The following is a 20,868-nucleotide window of genomic DNA, read 5'->3' on the forward strand; positions in this document are numbered from 1 at the left end:
TGGGTGAACGTTTACAAACCGTGTAATTTTTGTATACAGTTTATGCCAGTAGACAATTGTTTACGGTAAAGCCACATAACCGATGGTGCTCTGAAACCGATTCTGCTCAAGCAAATGTGTCAAATAAAATATTTAAAATCTAATTTATAATCCTTTGTTGAAGACACTATAGTAAATTATAGGATTATTCTGTAAGTAAATGCGACGTGTGTGGCATCGCTTGGTGACAGCAATCCATATAGATGCCCCTCTGATTTCAATACACCTATACGTGGTGCAAATGTTGCATCGGTCCTCACTACTACGTCTTTAATTAATATGCAATTTCCATGGTCATAACCTAGCTTGTGTAGTGTGTAAGGTAGCAGATGACATCTCTCTCCAATCTTTCACCCTTAGTGTAGTTTTGTAGGACCAGTCTTAGTGGGTGTCCTAGATGCTGATTTAATGAACTACCCATGTTAAATACTACAAAGGAATTGAAAAACAGTAATCAAACTGGTTTATTTCCAATTGATGTTCAAGCATGATGTGCTGGGCACACACTTCAGTCTTCAACTATCGGGGATGGGCTGTCTGTCCAGGTCAGTGGGTTAATGGTAGTTGTTGTCTATTACTAAGATCAATTTAATAAGCTACAGTAAGTAGTTATATATGGAAGAATAAATACAATTTATATTTTTATTTTCGTTAAAAAATATTGCATAGAACATGTTTAATAACTATAGCCATAATTTTAAGTTTTTGGCAAAGTAGACCAGCCAATTCTTTCACAAAAAGGCATATTCAAAGAAATAAAATATAAAATAAAAGTGTATGGAGTGAAATCCTAGACTACTTGTTTAGGACTGCCCTTTCATTTCATTTTAGCAATGTGGATGTAAAATCAATTTTTAAAAAAAACATTGCAGATTAATTGTGATAAACCGTAATCTTGAGAAAGAAAGAAAGAAATGTTTTATTAAACAACGCACTCAACACATTTTAGTTACTGTTATATGGTGTCAGACATATGGTCAAGGACCACACAGATTTTAAGAGGAAACCCGCTGTCGCCGTCTTTCCGATTAGCAGCAAGGGATCTTTTATTTGCACTTCCCACAGGCAGGATAGCATAAACCATGGCCTTTGTTGAACCAGTTATGGATCACTGGTCAGTGCAAGTGGTTTACACCTACCCATTGAGCCTTGCGGAGCACTCACTCAGGGTTTGGAGTCCGTATCTGGATTAAAAATTCCATGCCTCAACTGGGATCCAAACCCAATACCTACCAGCCTGTAGACCGATGGCCTAACCACGATGCCAAGGCCGGTACCCCTAATCTTGAGTTGCATGGGCTAATAAAATGGTAATGACAGACATGATGCCTCATCAGCTTTCAACTGGTACCATAAAGTCAACGGATTACCATCAGGGTTTCTTATCATTACATATCCAATAGCCGGTGATTAATTAATCAATGCACTCTAGTGGTATAGTTAAGCAAAACAAACTTCTTGTTACCATTACTGTATGATTTTCTTAACCTTAAACCTAACCCATTTTATTTTTGTGGGAGGCCCCCCCATACCCACCATTAACTGCAGTTGCATTCAACACACACATTGTAAATATTCAATTTCATAGTGCCATACCCATAAATTTATTTCTGGCAGAAACACTGGCCATCTATATTAAGAAAGAAGAAATGTTTTATTTTCAGACGCTCAACACATTTAATGAGAGAGGAAATCGGCTGCTAGCGTACACTGGACTATCACTTAATGATTAGCAACAAAGGAGCCTTTTTGTGCACCATCCCATAGATAGGATAGCACATACCACAGCCTTTGTTATACCAGCTGTAGAGCACTGGTTGGAATGAGAAATAGTCCAATAGGCCCACTGACGGGCAAGATCACTACTAATGTCAAAACAAACAAAACATGCCTTGTACAGTAGATAATTTTAATTTCATGTTCATTCAGGGCCAAGGACATTACGTCCTGAATGACACAGATGATGCCAATCTACACCTACAAGGTTAACAGAGTAATATGAGAGAGAGAGAGAGAGAGAGAGAGAGAGAGAGAGAGAGAGAGAGAGAGAGAGAGAGAGAGAGAGAGAGAGAGAGAGAGAGAGAGAGAGAGAGAGAGAGAGAAAAAACAACTGAAATTTAAAAAACTAAAAAGCAACAAAAAAAGAATAAGTCTTAACAACAGAATCCTGGTCACTGTTAAGAAGCCGTAACAAACAACACACAGATGTCGAGTTTATCTGAAAGTACTCCGAGCATCATACTCTTGTGTTAAACAAAATTAAACAAAAGAAATTTTATACAAAATACTAAAATTATAAACATTAAATACACCACAATTTTGATATACATGTGGGATACTATTAAATAAAAAGAAAGTAGGAAGAGAAAAGGTTCTTAATATAGTTGTTGCAACTAAAATCATAATCAAGTTGCTGCAATTGTTTTAACATTTTAATAATTGTTCCTACTGAGTAAATACTTGCATTAGTTAACTCCTAGTTCCTGCTAATGCAAATAACTTTCAGTACCAACTTGGGGAAAAGAAAAGGGCTTTAGATTGCACCAAAACGGAGGTGGTAAAGGATGTGCCCAAATTAAGTACAAACATGCTAACCTCAAAACACTTCATCCCAAAATCAACGGAATGTTGAGCTGTAATTAGATTAAAATAACTTAAAATGCATTTCTGAATATACTCCTTACCATACTCCTGAATATACTCCTTACCATACTCCTGAATATACTCCTTACCATACTCCTGAATATACTCCTTACCATACTCCTGAATATACTCCTTACCATACTCCTGAATATACTCCTTACCATACTCCTGAATATACTCCTTATCATACTCCTTACCATACTCCTGAATATACTCCTTACCATACTCCTGAATATACTCCTTACCATACTCCTGAATATACTCCATTAACAACATTACTGCACTTAAAAGACCTTGGTGTGCTCAGAAAAGGCAAAATGCCTGTTGTGCCTCAATTAGTGAGATCTAAAGCCCTGAGAGATGTCCCAGAGTTATTATAGATAAACCAATTTGAAATTTATCTACTTTAACTTATATAGAATTCTACTATTTCACTATTAAAGCATATGTGTTTATATGTTTATTTTGTAGAAAAGGTCTTAAATGATATTGGAAAAAATCACACACACAAAAAAAAGACATCATTTGATAAATACATTGAAGTCAATTTGGCTTGCATAAAAGTCCTAATCAATGACACCCAAGTCAACTTTTTATTCTTCCCAAAACTGATTAACACCTTTAACCTATAATATAATAAGATTTAAACACACACACAAAAAAAAGAAGGCAAATAGAATTAAAAAAAATTCCAATTATTTAAAAGATCACAGAAAATAATTGACATGACTTTTTATAGGTAATCATGTTGGAAATTTTCAACTATGTTTCTTTCCGTTAGCCTGAACAATTAATCCTCTAGAAATTCTTAGCCAAACATGAAGTGCTTAAAAAAAAACATTTTCTAGTTTGCAGTATTATCATCACCTTATTCCAAGTTGAGAAACAACATTACAAGTGAATAGAGCAAGCCAGTACACATATGGAACATTGTTAAAGTGCCGCGGCCTCGTCTCCGCGACTACTGGGAATCGTCGGACGTGTCCTCGCTGTCTGGTCCCGTCTGCTGCGAGCCAGTGCTCTCCTCCTTGTCCTTGCTGACATCTTCTTCTGTTGCAGAATTATCGGCGGCATCCTCCTTGGGATCTTCACTGCCGTCTTCTTTGGAATCTTCATCACCATTGGCCTGTTCTTTGGTCTTAGCATTCTTCCGGTCACGGAGACTCATCAACTTAGCCTCCTGTAATCAGACATGGACGTATTAATAATAACTTGTCAGACAAGATGGGTTGCACCATATTTTTACACACACAAATTAAAAGTGTCACATTTGAAAAAGGAAGCAAAACTTTATTAAAAGAAAAAAAATCTGAACAAGAATTCTGTGGAATAGAATGCATCACCTATCATAAACTAATTTGGTGTTGCTCATATTTGTATCAATATATGTTCATCTCAATGCATGTCAAACCAATAAAAATTAAACACATTTTAAAAAAGTTAATTTTAACATGGTTTGAGATAATATTCATAGATTATATGTATATTATCACAGCTACTCCAACTGTACAGAACAGAATGGTACACATTTTAAAACTATTTTTAGTAACTTTTGGAACATTTCTTGAACTAAACTCAGGGCTAGCTCTGGATCAGTAGAAAATTTCTTTAATTATCTACTAAATTTAAAAAATGGCAAGAAACCCAGTTATTTTCTACCAAAATATCATTTATTTCATAAAATTATTTCGCCAAATTGAAATAAAATTCGGCAATTGTTTTTGGAAATTCGCAATTGGCGAGTGCCAGAGCTAGCCCTGAAACTACTGTTTCCATGTCACCTGAATTATTCAGTTTTAACACCAAGAACTAAAGAGATCAAAACCAAAACCAAACATAGCTTGAATATTTACTTCATAGGACATGCTTTGAGAAGTTAAAATGTAAATATTTAGCAAAAATCAACAAATAAAATTAATAATTTAATAACAGATGAAGATTTTAGTATAACGCATCTCTCACACCAAAAAAGCAATAAACAACAACAAACCTTCCATTTCTCGTAATGTCCTTCTGAGCTGCAGTGGTCGATAGTCGCTGCCAATTCTTCACGGAAGAACTTCTTACACAGCTTGCAATAAAATCCTGTCACTGGTGTCACATACTTCTGACCTGAATGTAAAAAAAACCCCAAGTTTAATGTTGTTCAACTACACCACTAGAGCACATTCATCAATTAATCATAGGTTACTTGATGTCAAGCAGTTGATAAATATAATTCTGACACAGGAAACCTGCTATGTTTTTATATTAACAGCAAGAGATCTTTTATGTGTACTTTCCCCCTGATAGGGCAGTACATACCATAGTCTCTGATAGGCCGTTTAAGAGGAGATATCACTCTCACTTCCCTGAAATTAGTTCAAGGCAAGTAATTTTGTGTTCCCCTTAGCATGTATTGTATCAATATGGTAATTTTTCAATGACTCCCTATAATACAAGTTAGAGTAGCAAACAATCAAGTCACTCAATTCTTTCCATGATGAGGTCTGAATGAGGTTGCCGAGGGGGTTCGATCCTCAGTCACGCCCCTACATACAGTGATACTAAACAATATCCTTCCCCATCTGATATGTATAACAAAGTAAACAAAAAAGTAGAACAAATATAAAATCTGTTTGAAAACTTCATTTGGGTATCAGGCTTGCCTACCGATTTTAATCAGTAGCCTAAAATAGGGCCCTAACCAAAATATGGCAGAAAAATGACATGAGAAAAAACCTACTCTCGTTTGATGTGTATTCTTTATATAGACGTATGTGAATGGGGTTTTTCTACTGATCAAGCAAGTTATGATGATTCATAAATAGAATGGCCCAAGTCCAAATTTGAGTGCCATTATTCCGGCACTAAATACGACATTCCAGATACGCTGAAATACAAATGTATAAGTCTTCCCAGATTGAATATAAAGTTTAAATGTTCCATACCTTTGATAAGAATGTATTAATTAATAATTAAACTGCAGTTCCTTTTTGCAATGAAGTCAATCATAGCCATTAGACATAATTTAAATCTCATCTTGTTTTTACGATGTTGATTTAAAAAAAAAACATTAATGAATATTTGAATGGATACTGGAGGAAAATAAAATTTATCTTTTTTGTGATGCTAACATGAAAACTTACTTTAGATCACTAAAAATGATGTTAATTTTGTGCTTCCTAGCATGCATCCTTCAACCCTAGGCATGATCATAGGAACCTGCAACCAACAACACTGTCAACAGTGGTGCTAGTCGCTACAAATAGAAACAGCACCGATCAACACAGGAACACAACAAACACCCATAAAAAAGGATGACGTTAAAATTACTATTTTAACAGTATGCTTTATCTGTTAACAACTTCAACAAATAAAGTCATGTATCTGCTTATATGTTTGCATGTACAGCCAGAATTCATTGATGCATATTCAAGCATGCACAACAGATAATTTCATGAAATAAAAATTGGCATTCATTCAGTCCAATTCTAATTTTTAAACAAGGTACACATTGTCTACAGAGAAGTAGATATACTGATCATTGCATACTTAGTATGCAGCATTTTCTCAGCTACCTTTCTCTACTTCTAGAATGTTTCTACCATACTCAAGACAATGCATGTCTGCATGTGCTTGAAAACAAAATCTATACAAATATACTGTGTAGGTATATTGTGGCAGGCAAATGTACAACCTTACGAGTGTTGAATGTGACAGACACCTGGCTCACTGTTAACTGACCACAACTCCTTGAGTGCATTTTAATATATGCACATAATTTATGTCAAATGCAGCTATACATACCTACACAGATTCATGACACACACACATAGAGAGAGAGAGAGAGAGAGAGACAGAGAGAGAGAGACAGAGAGATAAGAGGAAAATAAGAATGAATAAAATGTAAATATCTTACCTCTAACACATCCTGGCTCATATGCAGGCATATCTTCCTGGAATGCAAATATCCCATTATTACAAATATGGTTAAAAAATATAATAGGCTAATCTACAGGCCTTAGTTAAAAACATTTCCACAACATGATATTTATACCAAATATTTCTTGCTAGCAAGTTACCATATTGAAAATTTGACAAGGAAACAAGAAAAAAAGAAGACAAATTAAATACAATATTGACCAAATATTAGAAGTAAAGCAAATTAAAATTTCACAGACATTTTATTTTATTTTACTTTTATCAACAACTTCAATTCTGTGGGAAGTGAAAACTGTTTATAACACTATCACTAGTATCAGGAGAATAAACACTTTCACATTTCAAGTAGATGCTTATATTGCTTGCATTCCAACCAACCAAAACTCTTATTTATGAGCCTATAGCCACTCAAGGGTCAGGTATGTCCATCTTGATCGACAACTCCCGACAAATGTTGGTTGTATCGATTGGATCAGAACAGATTAGTGTAGCAGGGCATCCTATTTCATGCAAACCGTCGTTCAGTTCTCGTCAGTTTCGCAACTTTAAGATCACTAAAACTGTCGATCGGTTACATGTTGAACCATTACTTTTTCTGAAAAGTTAAAGTTTGTTTTGTTCAACGACACCACTAGAGCACATGGAATTATTAATCATCAGCTATTGGGTGTCAAACATTTGGTAATTTTGACATATAGTCTTAGAGAGGAAACCCACTACATTTTACATTAGTAGCAAGAGATCTTTTATATATGCACCATTCCACAGACAGGATAGCACATAACACAGCCTTTGATACACCAGTCTCATGGTGCACTGGCTGGAACGAGAAATAGCACAATGGGCATACTGACAAGGATTGATACCAAACCAATGGTACATCAAGCGAGGCTGTGTTCCACCACCTAAAATGTAAGTTAAATGCAAATTTGGGTAATTCATTAGGTTAATTCATCTAACTGAACAATCATATTTTGAAATATTGTCCCCTGTAGTAGTTTTATGTCATATTTTATATTACTTTCTTCTTTTAAAATAAATAAATCACAACTTACTGGGTCAGTTATATCCTTTTCCTTTTCACCTTTTTTCTTTCCATATTTTTCTTGTTTCTGAAAGAGCGAACAAGCAATTTTTAATGCATTCAAGAATGAGAGGAAAGGAATGTTTCAAGATACCTCAGCCCAAGGAGTAATCGTTGGCTATCATGTCATTATGGCCTTCACGAGTACTCTGGCACAGGTCGATTCTAGCAAGACTCGAGTCCGTTCACAGGACTCGAGTACCCATACAAGGAAGAACTCTCTTGTTTAATTATACTTTATGTCATGTCATTTTGCCATTATGCTTGCCACCGGTTACATTATAGGACTATGGGACATGAAGCAAAAACAAAAGTTGAATGTGTCAAATGCAATATAATGGCATGATTTGGCATCCATGTTAAGCGCTGGAAATAAGATGCATAATGCCATTTTACTGTCACTGTCATCTAAAGTAGTGTCGGAAATAGAATAAAACTGATTTTCGTTGATTATGTCTTTCACATTAAACTGACAAGTAAATATTTTTTAAATATCTATTTAATGATACTCTACCTAATTTAGTATTTACTTGCTTGGGTTTTCATTGATGTACAAGGTGGTGTTTACTCTTGAAAATAAAAGAAAGATGTCAGTAAACAGGTGATTTGTGTACTTTATTGGAATAGACTATAACATGTGGCAATTTCATTTACCCTTAAACAAACTTTTAATTAAAAACTGCAAGTTAACTGAGTATTTTGAATTGCAGCATAAATTATTAATTATGATCAGCATATTTAGTGAATATAAATTCAATATAAGTACATTAGAAATTTACACAATCTTGCAACCACTTAAAGGTGCTATATCATAGTTATATGTGAACATCTGTTTGTGATAAAGATTCTCCAATAAAAATGTATTTTCTACTAGTAGATAAAATTATATTGTTAGAATCATTTGTGGGCATATAGTTGAAGGTGTAGTCTTTAAATTTTAAAGCAAAATTTAATTTAAAAAAATATATATTTGCATTAGATGTGATTATGCAACCTGCAGATAACACCTTTAATACATGTACATAGCACCTTTAATACCGGTATAATAGATCACACACTCAGAATGGTTCTTGACAGTTTAGCTCAAAAGTTACTTAGAAATGTCTACAAATATTTTGTTTTGGAGAGGGATATGGGTAAACAGCCCCTCACATACTGCAACAGCAATGAAATTAACACGTCGATCATTTTTCTTTTTATAGTCTGTTCCAATAAAGAGCACAAATCACCCGTTTACTGACATCTTTCTTTTATTTTCAAGAGTAAACACCACCTTGTACATCAATGAGATGAGAACTCAAACAAGTAAATGCTAAATTAAGTAGAGTATCATTAAATAGATATTTACAAAATATTTACATGTCAGTTTAATATGAAAGACAAAATCAACGAAAATCAGTTTTATTCCATTTCCGACATTACTTTAGTACTTGTTGGATACTCGGGTCCGGGTCGAGTTTGAACCTCGAGTACTAGAGTCCAATATTTTGGACTTGTGGATGCCCTACATATCATACATTGTCACCTGCTGTGAAACATCACCCATAAGGCCAGTTCTCTACCAATGACGTACATGTAGATACCTCTAGATCAGAGACATAACAGGGACGTCAGAGGAAAAAATATGTAGTGTTTTAGTGATAAATAAATAAAACCTAACAAAAATTATCAAAACAATTTTTATTTAAAAAAAAAAAAATAATAAAAAAAAAAATAAAGACTACCCGAGAGAATCACAGTATCAAGTTTTATAACTATTTGATAATAACTCTAGAAGATAAACTTTTAAATTTAAATTAAAAAATATATATTAGTTGTGAAGACTAGCCCTGAGAGTACGAACTATCCAATAAAAACTCTAGGAGAATATACACTTTTAAATTGAAAATTTAAATTTGAAAACTACAAAATGAAAATAATGAAAAACAAAATCCCTAAAATATCTCTTTATTAGTCTGTGGAGGGTGTACGAAGTTACGAAAGAATTCAATCAAAACTGAAGGTTGAAAATTTGACGGACGGAAGCTGGACAAATCGGCATCACAAAGGCTCTGTTAACAAATGTCATAACGTAGCTGAACACCAGTCATCAGAGATAATGATATGATTTGAAACTTGATTGTTATATCCAAAATAAACAATTTTGATTTAATGTAACAATTTTAACACATAAGTTCTTTTTTTCCCCTCATTTTGCTGAGCTTAACTTATGTGAATCTACCTCAACATGTCCCTGGGTCATGCGGTGCTCACGTAGCTCGGTGAAAGACTTGAAGCTGTCGATTCCACACCAACCACAGCCTCTTTTAACCTGCACTTCTCTCTGAAATTAATCAAATACAGAACCTTTATATTATATTAAAAACCTGCATAAGGTGTGTGCTGCACACAGTATCTCAATGAGGTGTCAACTGTTTTGGGTTTTTTAAATGATTAGTAATGATTTAATTACTGGAAAGCTAGTTTTAATGGACTTAACTTTTCTCTCTTGATCTAGTGACCTGAAAAGCAAAACCATGCTTTTTATTTGTGCAAAGGTCCTATTGCAAAGTTCACTCTGGACCAAAATGTACAAAAAGCAAAAGAATACATGATGGGATTTAAATGAATATAGTAAATTTGCAAAAACAAGTAGATTTACGTAATCCATAGTACAAAGACACATGCATGTGGTCAATTAAAAACAAAATTGTAACAGATCCAAACATAAGGTTGTTTTTTTTCTAAATATTTATTTTAACGAACAAGAATTTCACCTGTTCTCCCCCCTCCCCCTCCAATATATTATCTTATACAATTTATCCCTTCATCATTTAACTAACAGTGGGAACTCTTTCTCTTTAATGAAGCTAAAGGTCTGACAATAAAGAAAGCATACTTTATGTGTTGTTGATCGACAATGAGTCTTGAAGGATCCATCAACAGTAATTTTGCACACTTCACAATGCACACGCCTGAAACAAAATGTAACAATTTAAAGCACGCCTATTTAAACTGTTATGACCTAAATGTGTTATGTTTATGCAAGTCTCGAATTTGTCAAAACACACAAAATGCTTTCCAATAATCTGTTCCACAAGCAGCTTTTGCTTTCCATCTTATTTCTAAAAATTGTTTCCAGTATATCCCACAATTATTGATTTGCATTTGTCACACATTTTCCGCATTTCATTTGTAGAACTTAAAATATTTTAAAACATTACTACATTTGTACTGACATAGTGGACGCAGCCATTTTACATTGGTGCGCACACCAATAATGGAAGAATTATCTACCAACAACATTCTCGAAACTCATTTAAATCACATCGGCTGATTATGGTTTTTCAAATCCGAATTCAGCAACTGCGAGTGATAAAAACGCACAAATTATTTAGACTGGTTCTCAGAGTTGTCATTCGCTTTAACATGTAGCGTAAAAACTAATTCAGCAAACATTAGCAAAAAAACTACTGGCTGAACTTACGCTTATTTAGCGAGTCTGCAATTGATAATGACATACAATGTGAATAATCTGTCAGTGTCTCAGGGTCAGGGTAATAAATATATAAAACAGATACATAATTTGTTTGGACTCTTTATTCTGTATAGATTTGATAAAATAAATTTAAAATGGTAGCAATACCTGTGCTTTAGAACTGCTTCTCAGTTTCAAACATTCGCCTCCCAATTAGAATTTGAGAAGCAAAGATTGTTTCCCAATCAACAAAATGAATTTCTAACCTTGTTATGACCCACATGTGTTATGTTTCTGACTTGATACAAAATATTTATGTTAACTGCCAACTGATATTTTATATCACATCAGTTAATGTTCATTAAAATTAGGCAAACAAATTATAAAGTCGCATTTACTTACAGGCCAATTAAATATGTTTGAATTTTTAGGATTGGCCACAATCAGCAACATGGTTCCAATCAATAATGGGTGAGGGGGGAGGGGAATAGAGATTTTGTGTGTGACTCAAGTCCCTCAAGCCAGTAAAAATATTTCTTAATTTCTACCACTGAACTTTTTAGATCACAATGATTAAATCGTAACAATAACTATCAAATTTTTTGGCAGCTGTCAAGCTGTCTCAGTGTAATTTCATCAAAAAATAAAACTATGTGACATCAAAAAAGACAAAAGGTCTAAAAAAACAAACAAACAAAATAATGGTTCAGTGACATCAAAAAGCCCAGGTCTAACAAACAGAAAATAATAGTTCAGTGTCACTACCTGTCATATAAGATATACTTTTTATCTTGCTTTAACAATATTGTGACACTTAAACGTGGACTATAATGGAACATTTTAGTGTAATGATTTGCTATGCATGTTTCGATTTTCAACTGATTAGCACTATCGCAACTTACAATTTTGAAAACAAAACATTCCCCGACTACATACTAACTTGTTTGGTGGAAGTGGTGCAGACCTGTTCTGTTTCCAGCCAACCTGAAATAACAATCACACAACAAACAGACATTAACATACCACAACACTTCCACATTTTCTTACATTTATGGCATATGTTCAACTTGTTTCAGGGCTTTTTATCATTTATGTCAACCTAATCCAGGAAAATAGCCAGTTAGTTGACACAAGTAGAATAAAATATTATATAACGATTTAAATTATTTCTAGTTGAATGAAGAATTCATATTATAAGAAATTAAGTACCATCCCAGTTAAAATGTAGTTCAAGTAAGAACATCATAAATTATAAAATTTAAAATTGAAGCCTAAAAAAAACTGCACCACTTATTTACTTTTGACAACATTTTGACCAATGTTGGTCAAGTGTTTGAATATTCTCGCTATTTGCTGGATGTGAATGATTTAAATACCAGTGAAAATGAGGGGGAGGATTCAGGGTTGAATATTAAAAGCCAAGTTGAATGACAATGGTTGATTTTCTATATATAATGTACAATTCATGATAACATGTTTTAAAAGAACACAAACGAGTGCAACATTTATTGCTACTGTTTGACAATGCATAATTAACAAAAAACAAGAACCAGTCAACTGTTAAAGTGTTACAGTTAGTAATCAAAACAGAATGAACTGAAATTATTAACTCATAGAATAAACTGAACTGACTAACCCTATCATAATTTTGGCGTCCAAATCTTGGCTTTCTTACATCCAATGACATCAAAGGTGGTGGTGGATTTAAACCAATAGCACCTGATAATAAAGAATACAACTCTTTACGATACATAACTTACCAATGATGTTAAAATACAGTTATTATTTATGTTAATCAGTTCCTTAAAAACAACTTAATAAACATGTACCACAAATTAAATCGATAGAAGGGCTTTTGGTGCCAATTCATTAACTCTTGTATGCAATACTGTAAAAGGAAAAAAAAATAAAAATAAAATAAAAACCAACAAAAAATCCTTTTTCAGTTACATATAGGTTCAAAATATTTAGTTGTTTTACTTTTTACTTAGTAACAACAATCTTATCGTTTGCATTATGTTAATTATTTCTATAACAAATTCAGTAACTGGTTCTCTTTATTATTAGTCTATGACAGTTTACCTCTTGTCTGTGAAATAAGCTGACTCTGTCTCTCCATTATTTCAGCTAACTGCAATTCTCGTTGTCGAATCTGCTCCTTTAGCCAATAATTTGGGTCATTCTGTTGATACATTCCGTAATTATTGTTATACACATTCGGTCCAAAGAAATCGTCAAAGCCACGATGATACCATTCCGATTCTCTATTCCACCGACCCTGGGCCCCGTAATTTTGTCGCCGTGCAGGTTGCTGACTCTGTCTGCCCGGCTCACGCCACTGTGGCTCTCTAGCAGACACGTCCACGGGAACCCAGTCAGACTGACTGTAGCCCACTGCATTTCCACGCTTGTTCTTCTTGCCCATCATTACAAAGCTGTAAATAAAAAAATATTGTAAAAATTTTTAAAACTACACTGGGCGTCCGTTATCTTCTAAAAAAGAGGTTGCTTGTTTGAGAAAAGCAGACAGCAATGGTGGCTAAAACTCTGCCTGCTACTCACTAAAAAGGGGGAAAACCTGCCTCTACTCATATAATAATGACATTCTATCATTTTCCAGAGTACATGTATGTAGCATGTGCACACATGTTGAATGCCTTGTCGCCTATAATATGTCCATACACCAAAACAAAATAGTTCTTAAATAACAATTTATTTCTTATTTTAAAATTATAAATACATCCCTAACACCATTTCATACATCTCCCTCCCACTTCTCTCTACATAACTTAGTGTGTGTGTGTGTGTGTCTCTGTCTCCCTCTTTCTTTCTTTGTCCCAATCTCTCTCTTTCTGCATATGTCTCCTCATATCTCTATATATCAGTCTCTCTCTCTCTCTCCAAATATTTCTTTCTCCGTCTTCCTCCCCAATTACTTTGACCAATTTTAAATAGCAGTTCTTTTACTTTAATCTTTCCGGGATTTTAAGGTATGTCATTTTATCCTTTGTACCCTCTGGCAAAAACCCTGTCCCCACTTCAGGGTTTCCGTCAGAAAGAAATTTTTGGGTATGGCGCTATGGAATTGAATATTTACAATATGTGTGCTGAATGCAACCGCAGTTGACAGGGGGTATGGAGTCCTCCCCCAGAAAGAAAATGGGTTAGGTTCAGGATTAGGGTTAAGACTCAGTTATTAAGAGTCATTAATTTTGTCAAAAGGTCATCTTAAAAAAATAAAACAGGGGTGCAGAAAGTACTCGCCCGCTTGCTAAATGCGAGTAAAAATTCTGACAGACAAGTTAAAAAATGCAACTACCAGTCTGTAAATTTATTTATGTATTTTATTTATGTATTTTATTTTTTATTTTAAAAAAAATGTTTTTACATTGAATACACGACTCCGCATCAGCCATGCCAGAATGCCAAACAATTGAAACAAATGGTTCAGAATGATCACAAAATAGTTCAATACAACCATACATGTACCGCATTGCCGACTTCGGAGTTCCGAACTGCGCAGGCGAGACATTCAGGAAAACAGGTTATAGCAAAAATGGAACCGTGCCAAATCGACCCCAAACAAAACGGAACAAAAATCTATGGCTATATGACTTATATTGAACCAAAAATTTAAAAATGTATTGCTAAAACGGCATTACAAGTTGTGAACGATATCTTCAATAAAACAGCTATATTAATTATTTATTACTTTGTAACACCGTTTTCCCCAATACAATGAAATGCTCTTATACTTATAGCTAAAGGAAAAAAGGGAAAAGGTACCATTTTCACCAGTACATTTAGGTGCCATTATACAGAGTTCGACAAATCGCCTAGCCCAACGCCTGTGGCTAGTGGTTTTTAAGTTTGGGCTAGTGAGAAACGCAAAACCACTAGCCCCTGCGGGCTAGTGGTTTCCCCCCTCCTCTCGTCATCGCTCGATCGTGGGTTTTTTTCTTCTTTCTTTCTTTTTCTCTTGGCTGAAACTTCGTTTAATAAATTTGATTGTGACGTTTGTCATCGAATAATATCAACAACGCAATCAGTATATAATAATAATCCACTTGAGCTAGGTCTGCAAACTGCAGTAACATGCTATCTCTACATCGTCACAGTTACAGCATGCATTGTTTACCTTTCCCTTTCAAGTTTCTGGCACAGGAAATAAAGTCTAATGACATGCGTGTTTTGATTGGTTAATCTCGCACATATGTTTTAGGCTAAGAACTTGGAAATCACAATCGCGACGACAGGTTAATCTCAATCAAGTAAACCCCAGCCATGCTTTGAATTTCAGTGTTTGTTTTATTTACCTATTGTTTTGTAATTTAACACTTCGCTAACATGTGGTTATCGGCAATCAGGAAAACAATTTACTTTAATGGTAACCGCATATGCAATGACTCGGCTTGGCCTATTACGTGTAGCGGTTTGGATAATACGTCACAGCTGCCGATACAAGATAATACCTTTTTTGTTCATCAATTAACAACGGATTAGATGTCGCCGTTATATTCTTTTGATATCGGTCTGACACGGGATAATGCCCTGTATTTGGCATCACCATTCCTGGCGACATAAATAGTAGGCCCTAAATATATAACCAACTACCAAATACACTGAACCATCTATTACCGTGTGTCACACTGTCTTACCCTCATTTAAATTTAATTATTTTGATAAGTGTGTTTAGATACCAACCAAGAGTTTGCTCAATTATTTTCCCCTGGGGGGGGGAGGGGAGGGCAAAAACGAAAACGGGACAATGATGATGGATCACACTTGACAAAAGACAAAACGTACGACACGACAAAAAACTGAAAGTTACAACATGATTTAAGTGTTTGTTTTATTTTACTGTTATACTCGTAAATGTGTAATGTTACAAAAATTATATAAAAATCCAGTTATAATTGATCAGGAATTTGGGCTAGTGCTTTATCTTGGTGGGCTAGTGGTTTTCACAAACCCACTAGCCCTGTGGCTAGTGACTTTTCAAAATATTTGTCATACTCTGCATTATAGCCAAATCGGTTCCGTTCTGGACAACAGAAATGGTTCCATTTTGATAGTGGTTCCGATTTAGCCACATTCCCCAAAAACAGAGCCGTTCAAATGTCAATAGTTCCTAAAAAGTATTTGTTTACGTTCAAAGTATGCTGCCGGTGTGTTTTGAATATATTCTTCTGTTAAATACTTGCGAGATGCCACTTGAATTTTGTAAATCTATATGAAAGAAATGTGAAAAAGTGAGTCTTTACCAAAATATTTCAAAATTTGTTTCTTTGCCAATCAAGCTTTAGGGTTTGATTTTGTTTGTTTGACACATGATGTTGTTTACTTACCAAGTGTTTTTGTCATTAAATGTTAAACAGTAATATATTGTTTTATAGGGTAGCAGACTTGGAGAAATTATGGCGGTCTGGTAAATTTTACTTGGTTCTGGTCTGGCGGGCTAATGAAATATTTTCCATTTCTGTACCACTGTAAAATCTGCAAAAACATTTATGTATGACGCCATACTCGTTTTACCCTCTGGCAGAAACCCTGCACTTTCAATGGCACAAGATTTGTAAGATTTCAATTTATAAACAAAACAAAGTGTAGAGATATATTCCATTGCCATATTTCTTCTACGTTGTAAACTGATGGCGAGTGTGTTCTATATTGTGATTGGTTAATTACATTCTTATTCCGGGATCAAATAGACAATAACACCCGGAAAGCTAATGACGTCATTAGTAATTGGAACAGGCGAAGTTGACAATTCATGGGTCTACAGTTAGATTATAGCCAGGTATTTTTTTCAAGAAATACCAAATATAGTTAGTTCCGTTGAAAAACAATCCACTTTACAATGGACATAACCATATTGAGTTTTTATATTTGCGGGTGTTATTGTCTATTTGATGCCCGCAAATGTTTCATTTTTGACCTCAGGCTAACGCCTTCTGTCAAAAATGACATTTGTGGGATCAAATAGACAGTAACACCCACAAATATAAAAACTCAATATGGTTATCTCCTAATTCAAAGTAGTATAGAATATTTCCATTATTATTAGTGATTTCCATAGAAATTAAGCAAGGCATGGTAGACCAAACACTTTTGGGGCATTTTCACTATTTTCGGGGCACTTGTTTTTCATTAAAAATACACAAAAATTAATTTAATTTATGTGCCTGCTTTAATAAATGAATGGCAAAAGATATAAAAGGCATATTTTATTAATTAATAATACCTTTTTGGGCGTTTTATAAAGGCAATTTTAGAATTAATTGCTGAAAAAGGCTTGTTTAATCTCAGGGCAGCATGGTGCTGATTAAGGCAAGATGGCACTGGACTACTGAGGCATGGTGCCGCACCATGCTAAAACAAGCTAGGGAAAACACTAATTGTATATATTTTCTTTATATAAACTGGTGTCACCTAAGTCTGCACATCTAAGCATATGTGTTATATTTTAAAGTTAAAATCTTTTTAAAAAAATATTTGTTTTACTACCACAGTACAATGGAACAATAAACATGTTACTACTGAAAGTTATTTTTTTATTTTTTTGGGAACTCATATTTTTAGTGGGACCCCTCTGTAATTTACTAGCCTGCATGACGGCACATAAGCCTATGCAGCAAACAATAAAACAACCACTTCTGTCACTAATGTTTACAGAAGCAACAACAAATAATGGATCCTACTTTTTGTAAGTTCTAAACAACAAACATTTCCTGTTATAGTCTGTTTCAGACAAATTTAGATTATGCAAATGAGGTAAATATAAATGGTGTTCCTTAGTTTGGACAACACAAAATGACTATATATTAAAAAAAGCCAATGTCAAAAAATTTGATCATTATTCAACAAAAGCTATCTGTTTAACTGTTATTAACTGTGTAAATGAACACAGTCAGTGTTCGTTAGACATATAGCCCAATAAATTATAATTTTGAAACATACTATAGCTAAAATATAGGCCATGTTTTAAGTGTAAGCTTCAAATTCTGAGCAGCCATATTGTGTTGTGTCACTCGGAAGAAAATTCAAAGTATGCTTGGATGTTTACATCAACAGATAAAATAAAACATTTATTTCATTTAAATTACAATAAGGCATGCATTGAGGCTTCTGTGTAAACTTGTGTAAGTTGATATACAAAGTTAATCATTACAGCGGTGGCAGACATGTGTTGACAGGTGATACAATACAAAAACTCTGATTTAATACGCTAAAAGTATATACTTTTGCCAGCCTCAATCAATTCAGGGTTTTTTTCAATCAAATTATCTATCAGTTTTATACATATACCGTATTGTTCCTATTTGTAGCGCCCAGGCGTGATGCAAAACACAAAGGGGGAGCGCTAATTAGAGTACTAGAACACGTTTCGTAATACGTGTGAAAAATCCTCGTATCAAACTGTCAATGCGTCTGGCTCGCTGAGACATCAAAAGCTTTGCTGCCGAGTCACTCCACCAGTGACGTTTTCTTGTTGAAATGACGTAGCGTACCGTACATCGTCAGCTGATTTATCGAAATACATGGTACTGTGCACGTAGGCATATACAGTGTCGGTGTAAATACCTACCGGTATGTTTGTACTTCCGGTTTTGAACAGCGTTAACGGAGTGTCGTGCGTTCATTCTGCGTGGAGATAACAGCGACATACATTTGATAAACGATATGTGTGACATACTGTTCGCCCATACTAGTGTCGTAGTGCTTCACCTGTTTGGATTTTATTTGTTTACGGATTATAATCATTTCAAGTCGGCAGTCAGATAATCCAGTTTTACTATTTTACGGGTACCGTTTCATGATACATTTCTCATGATCATAGGGGGCGCTTATATTAGAGGGGGCGCTACAAATAGGAACAATACGGTATTCACAATCAAAATGTGTTGTTTTAACCACTGTTTTATGAATTAAATTAACGTTTTTGTTTATTTACAAACATACCCCAACACTTGTTTCAAGATGTAATGTAACGTAATTAACATGTGCAGACTTTTGTGCTTCACAGACTAAGGAAGGAAGGAAGGAAATGTTTTATTTAACGACACACTCAACACATTTTATTTACGGTTATATGGCATCAAGACATATAGTTAAGGAGCACATAGATATTGAGAGAGGAAACCTGCTGTCGCCACTTCATGGGCTACTCTTTTCGATTAGCAGCACAGGATCTTTTATATGCACCATCCCACAAACAAGGTAGTACATACAGTGGCCTATGATATACCAGTTGTGGTGCACTGACTGGAACGAAAAATAGCCCAATGGGCCCACTGACAGGGATCAATCCCAGACCAAATGCAAATCGAGAGAGCGCTTTACCACTGGGCTACGTCCTGCCCCTGCAGACTAAGGTGACATGAGTGTATCCAAAGGTGTAGGTTATTCAGGCACCTTCACCCCAACCCTGTGTTAACAATCTGATTGCCACTCAGCCCTTATTTTGGTAAAAAAAGTCAATTACGATGATGGGGGGGGGGGGGGGACTTTCCTTTGGCACTGTCACTTACCCTAACTCTATTTATGATAAGTATTTATTATTTATAATGTTCTTTATACGTAACAGTGCCAAAGGAAAGCCCTACCTCAGTTTGTTATTATTAAAAATTCGAGTAAACGCGGATATGCAATTATATCATTATATGCATATATTCATTTTCATGATTTTGATTCATTTAGGGTTATCTTCTCTTCCATTACCGAGCACGCCTTTCCGTCAAATTAAACCACCTTTATAAATAAAGATATCCCTTTGAAACATGCACACTATAAAAATATTTACGTATTTTGAAAAAATAAATAAACTAAAACGCTAATTCGAGAAACGCATTACGGTTAGCAAGTCCTTTAGATTAATTTCTCTTCCCTCTAAACCGGCATGAAAATGTCTTGTCGACAGATGGCGCTACGATTTCGAAAAGACTACTTTCTGACCGCTATTCGTAATTTCCTAGTAAGATGCAGGTAATAATGAAATAGTGGTCTAGGTGGTGTCAGTATTTGCTGCAACTTAAGATTTAAAAATTCTGTAATAGGTCCTGATTCAAGCACACTTTTCATAGCTGTTTAGAATACGGATAAGGCCGCTTTGTTAACACGATAAACAAACATGATTCAATATAGTTATTTTCCAATTAAGGTTCAAGCACACTGTCCTGGACACAACTCAGACGTACCAGTCTGTCCAGTACAGTGAGTTAGTGATTAGTTGTTAGTGAGAGAGAAGTCGATGCAGTGGCCTTACACCTACCCACCTAGTTATGAGTCGTTAAAACTCGCTCTGTATGGGTGTCAGTACAGGAAGGCGAACCCAGGATCTACCAGCCTTAAGTCCGATGGCTTAACCACTAGGCTACACCACCGAGATCGGTTACAACACAAACATATTTTGAACCACATGTCCATGAAACATTTTTTTCTGTCCTTTTATAAAGGAAGGGAGGAAATATTTTATTTAACGACGCACTCAACACATTTTATTTACAGGTATATGGCGTCGGACATATGGTTAAAGACCACACAGATATTGAGAGAGGAAACCATCTGTCGCCACTTCGTGTGCTACTCATTTCGATTAGCAGCAAGGAACCTTAGATGCACCATCCCAGACCGCATCAAGCGAACGCTTTACCACTGGGCTACGCCCCCCACCCATAAAGCTACGTGTAGTATGCACAAACTAAAATCATGATCGATTGAT

At 34.9% G+C, this 20,868-nt stretch overlaps 1 protein-coding gene across 1 annotated transcript; it reads right to left on the reverse strand.

The window, feature by feature from the left end:
• Positions 1-1,934: 1,934 nt before the first annotated feature.
• Positions 1,935-20,098, reverse strand: LOC121382930. The gene is made up of 10 exons (XM_041512611.1): positions 20,002-20,098; positions 13,230-13,582; positions 12,784-12,866; positions 12,088-12,131; positions 10,569-10,644; positions 9,912-10,013; positions 7,662-7,718; positions 6,584-6,620; positions 4,673-4,794; positions 1,935-3,862 (listed from the first exon to the last, which is right to left on the reverse strand). Exons 2-10 carry the CDS (start codon positions 13,573-13,575, stop codon positions 3,644-3,646), a joined length of 1,086 nt encoding a protein of 361 aa, XP_041368545.1. The 5' UTR covers positions 13,576-13,582; positions 20,002-20,098; the 3' UTR covers positions 1,935-3,643.
• Between the last annotated feature and the right edge of the window lie 770 nt (positions 20,099-20,868).

Source organism: Gigantopelta aegis, chromosome 10 (genome assembly GCF_016097555.1).
Source record: "Gigantopelta aegis isolate Gae_Host chromosome 10, Gae_host_genome, whole genome shotgun sequence".
NCBI classification, from domain to species: Eukaryota; Metazoa; Mollusca; class Gastropoda; order Neomphalida; family Peltospiridae; genus Gigantopelta; species Gigantopelta aegis.

Coding starts and splice junctions, on each gene's coding strand:
- LOC121382930 (XM_041512611.1), bottom strand. CDS start 13,575: ATGATGGGCAAGAAGAACAAGCGTGGAAATGCAGTGGGCTACAGTCAG. Junction 12,867..13,229: donor GCTTATTTCACAGACAAGAG/GTAAACTGTCAT, acceptor CTTTATTATCAG/GTGCTATTGGTTTAAATCCA. Junction 3,863..4,672: donor GACATTACGAGAAATGGAAG/GTTTGTTGTTGT, acceptor GTCTGATTACAG/GAGGCTAAGTTGATGAGTCT.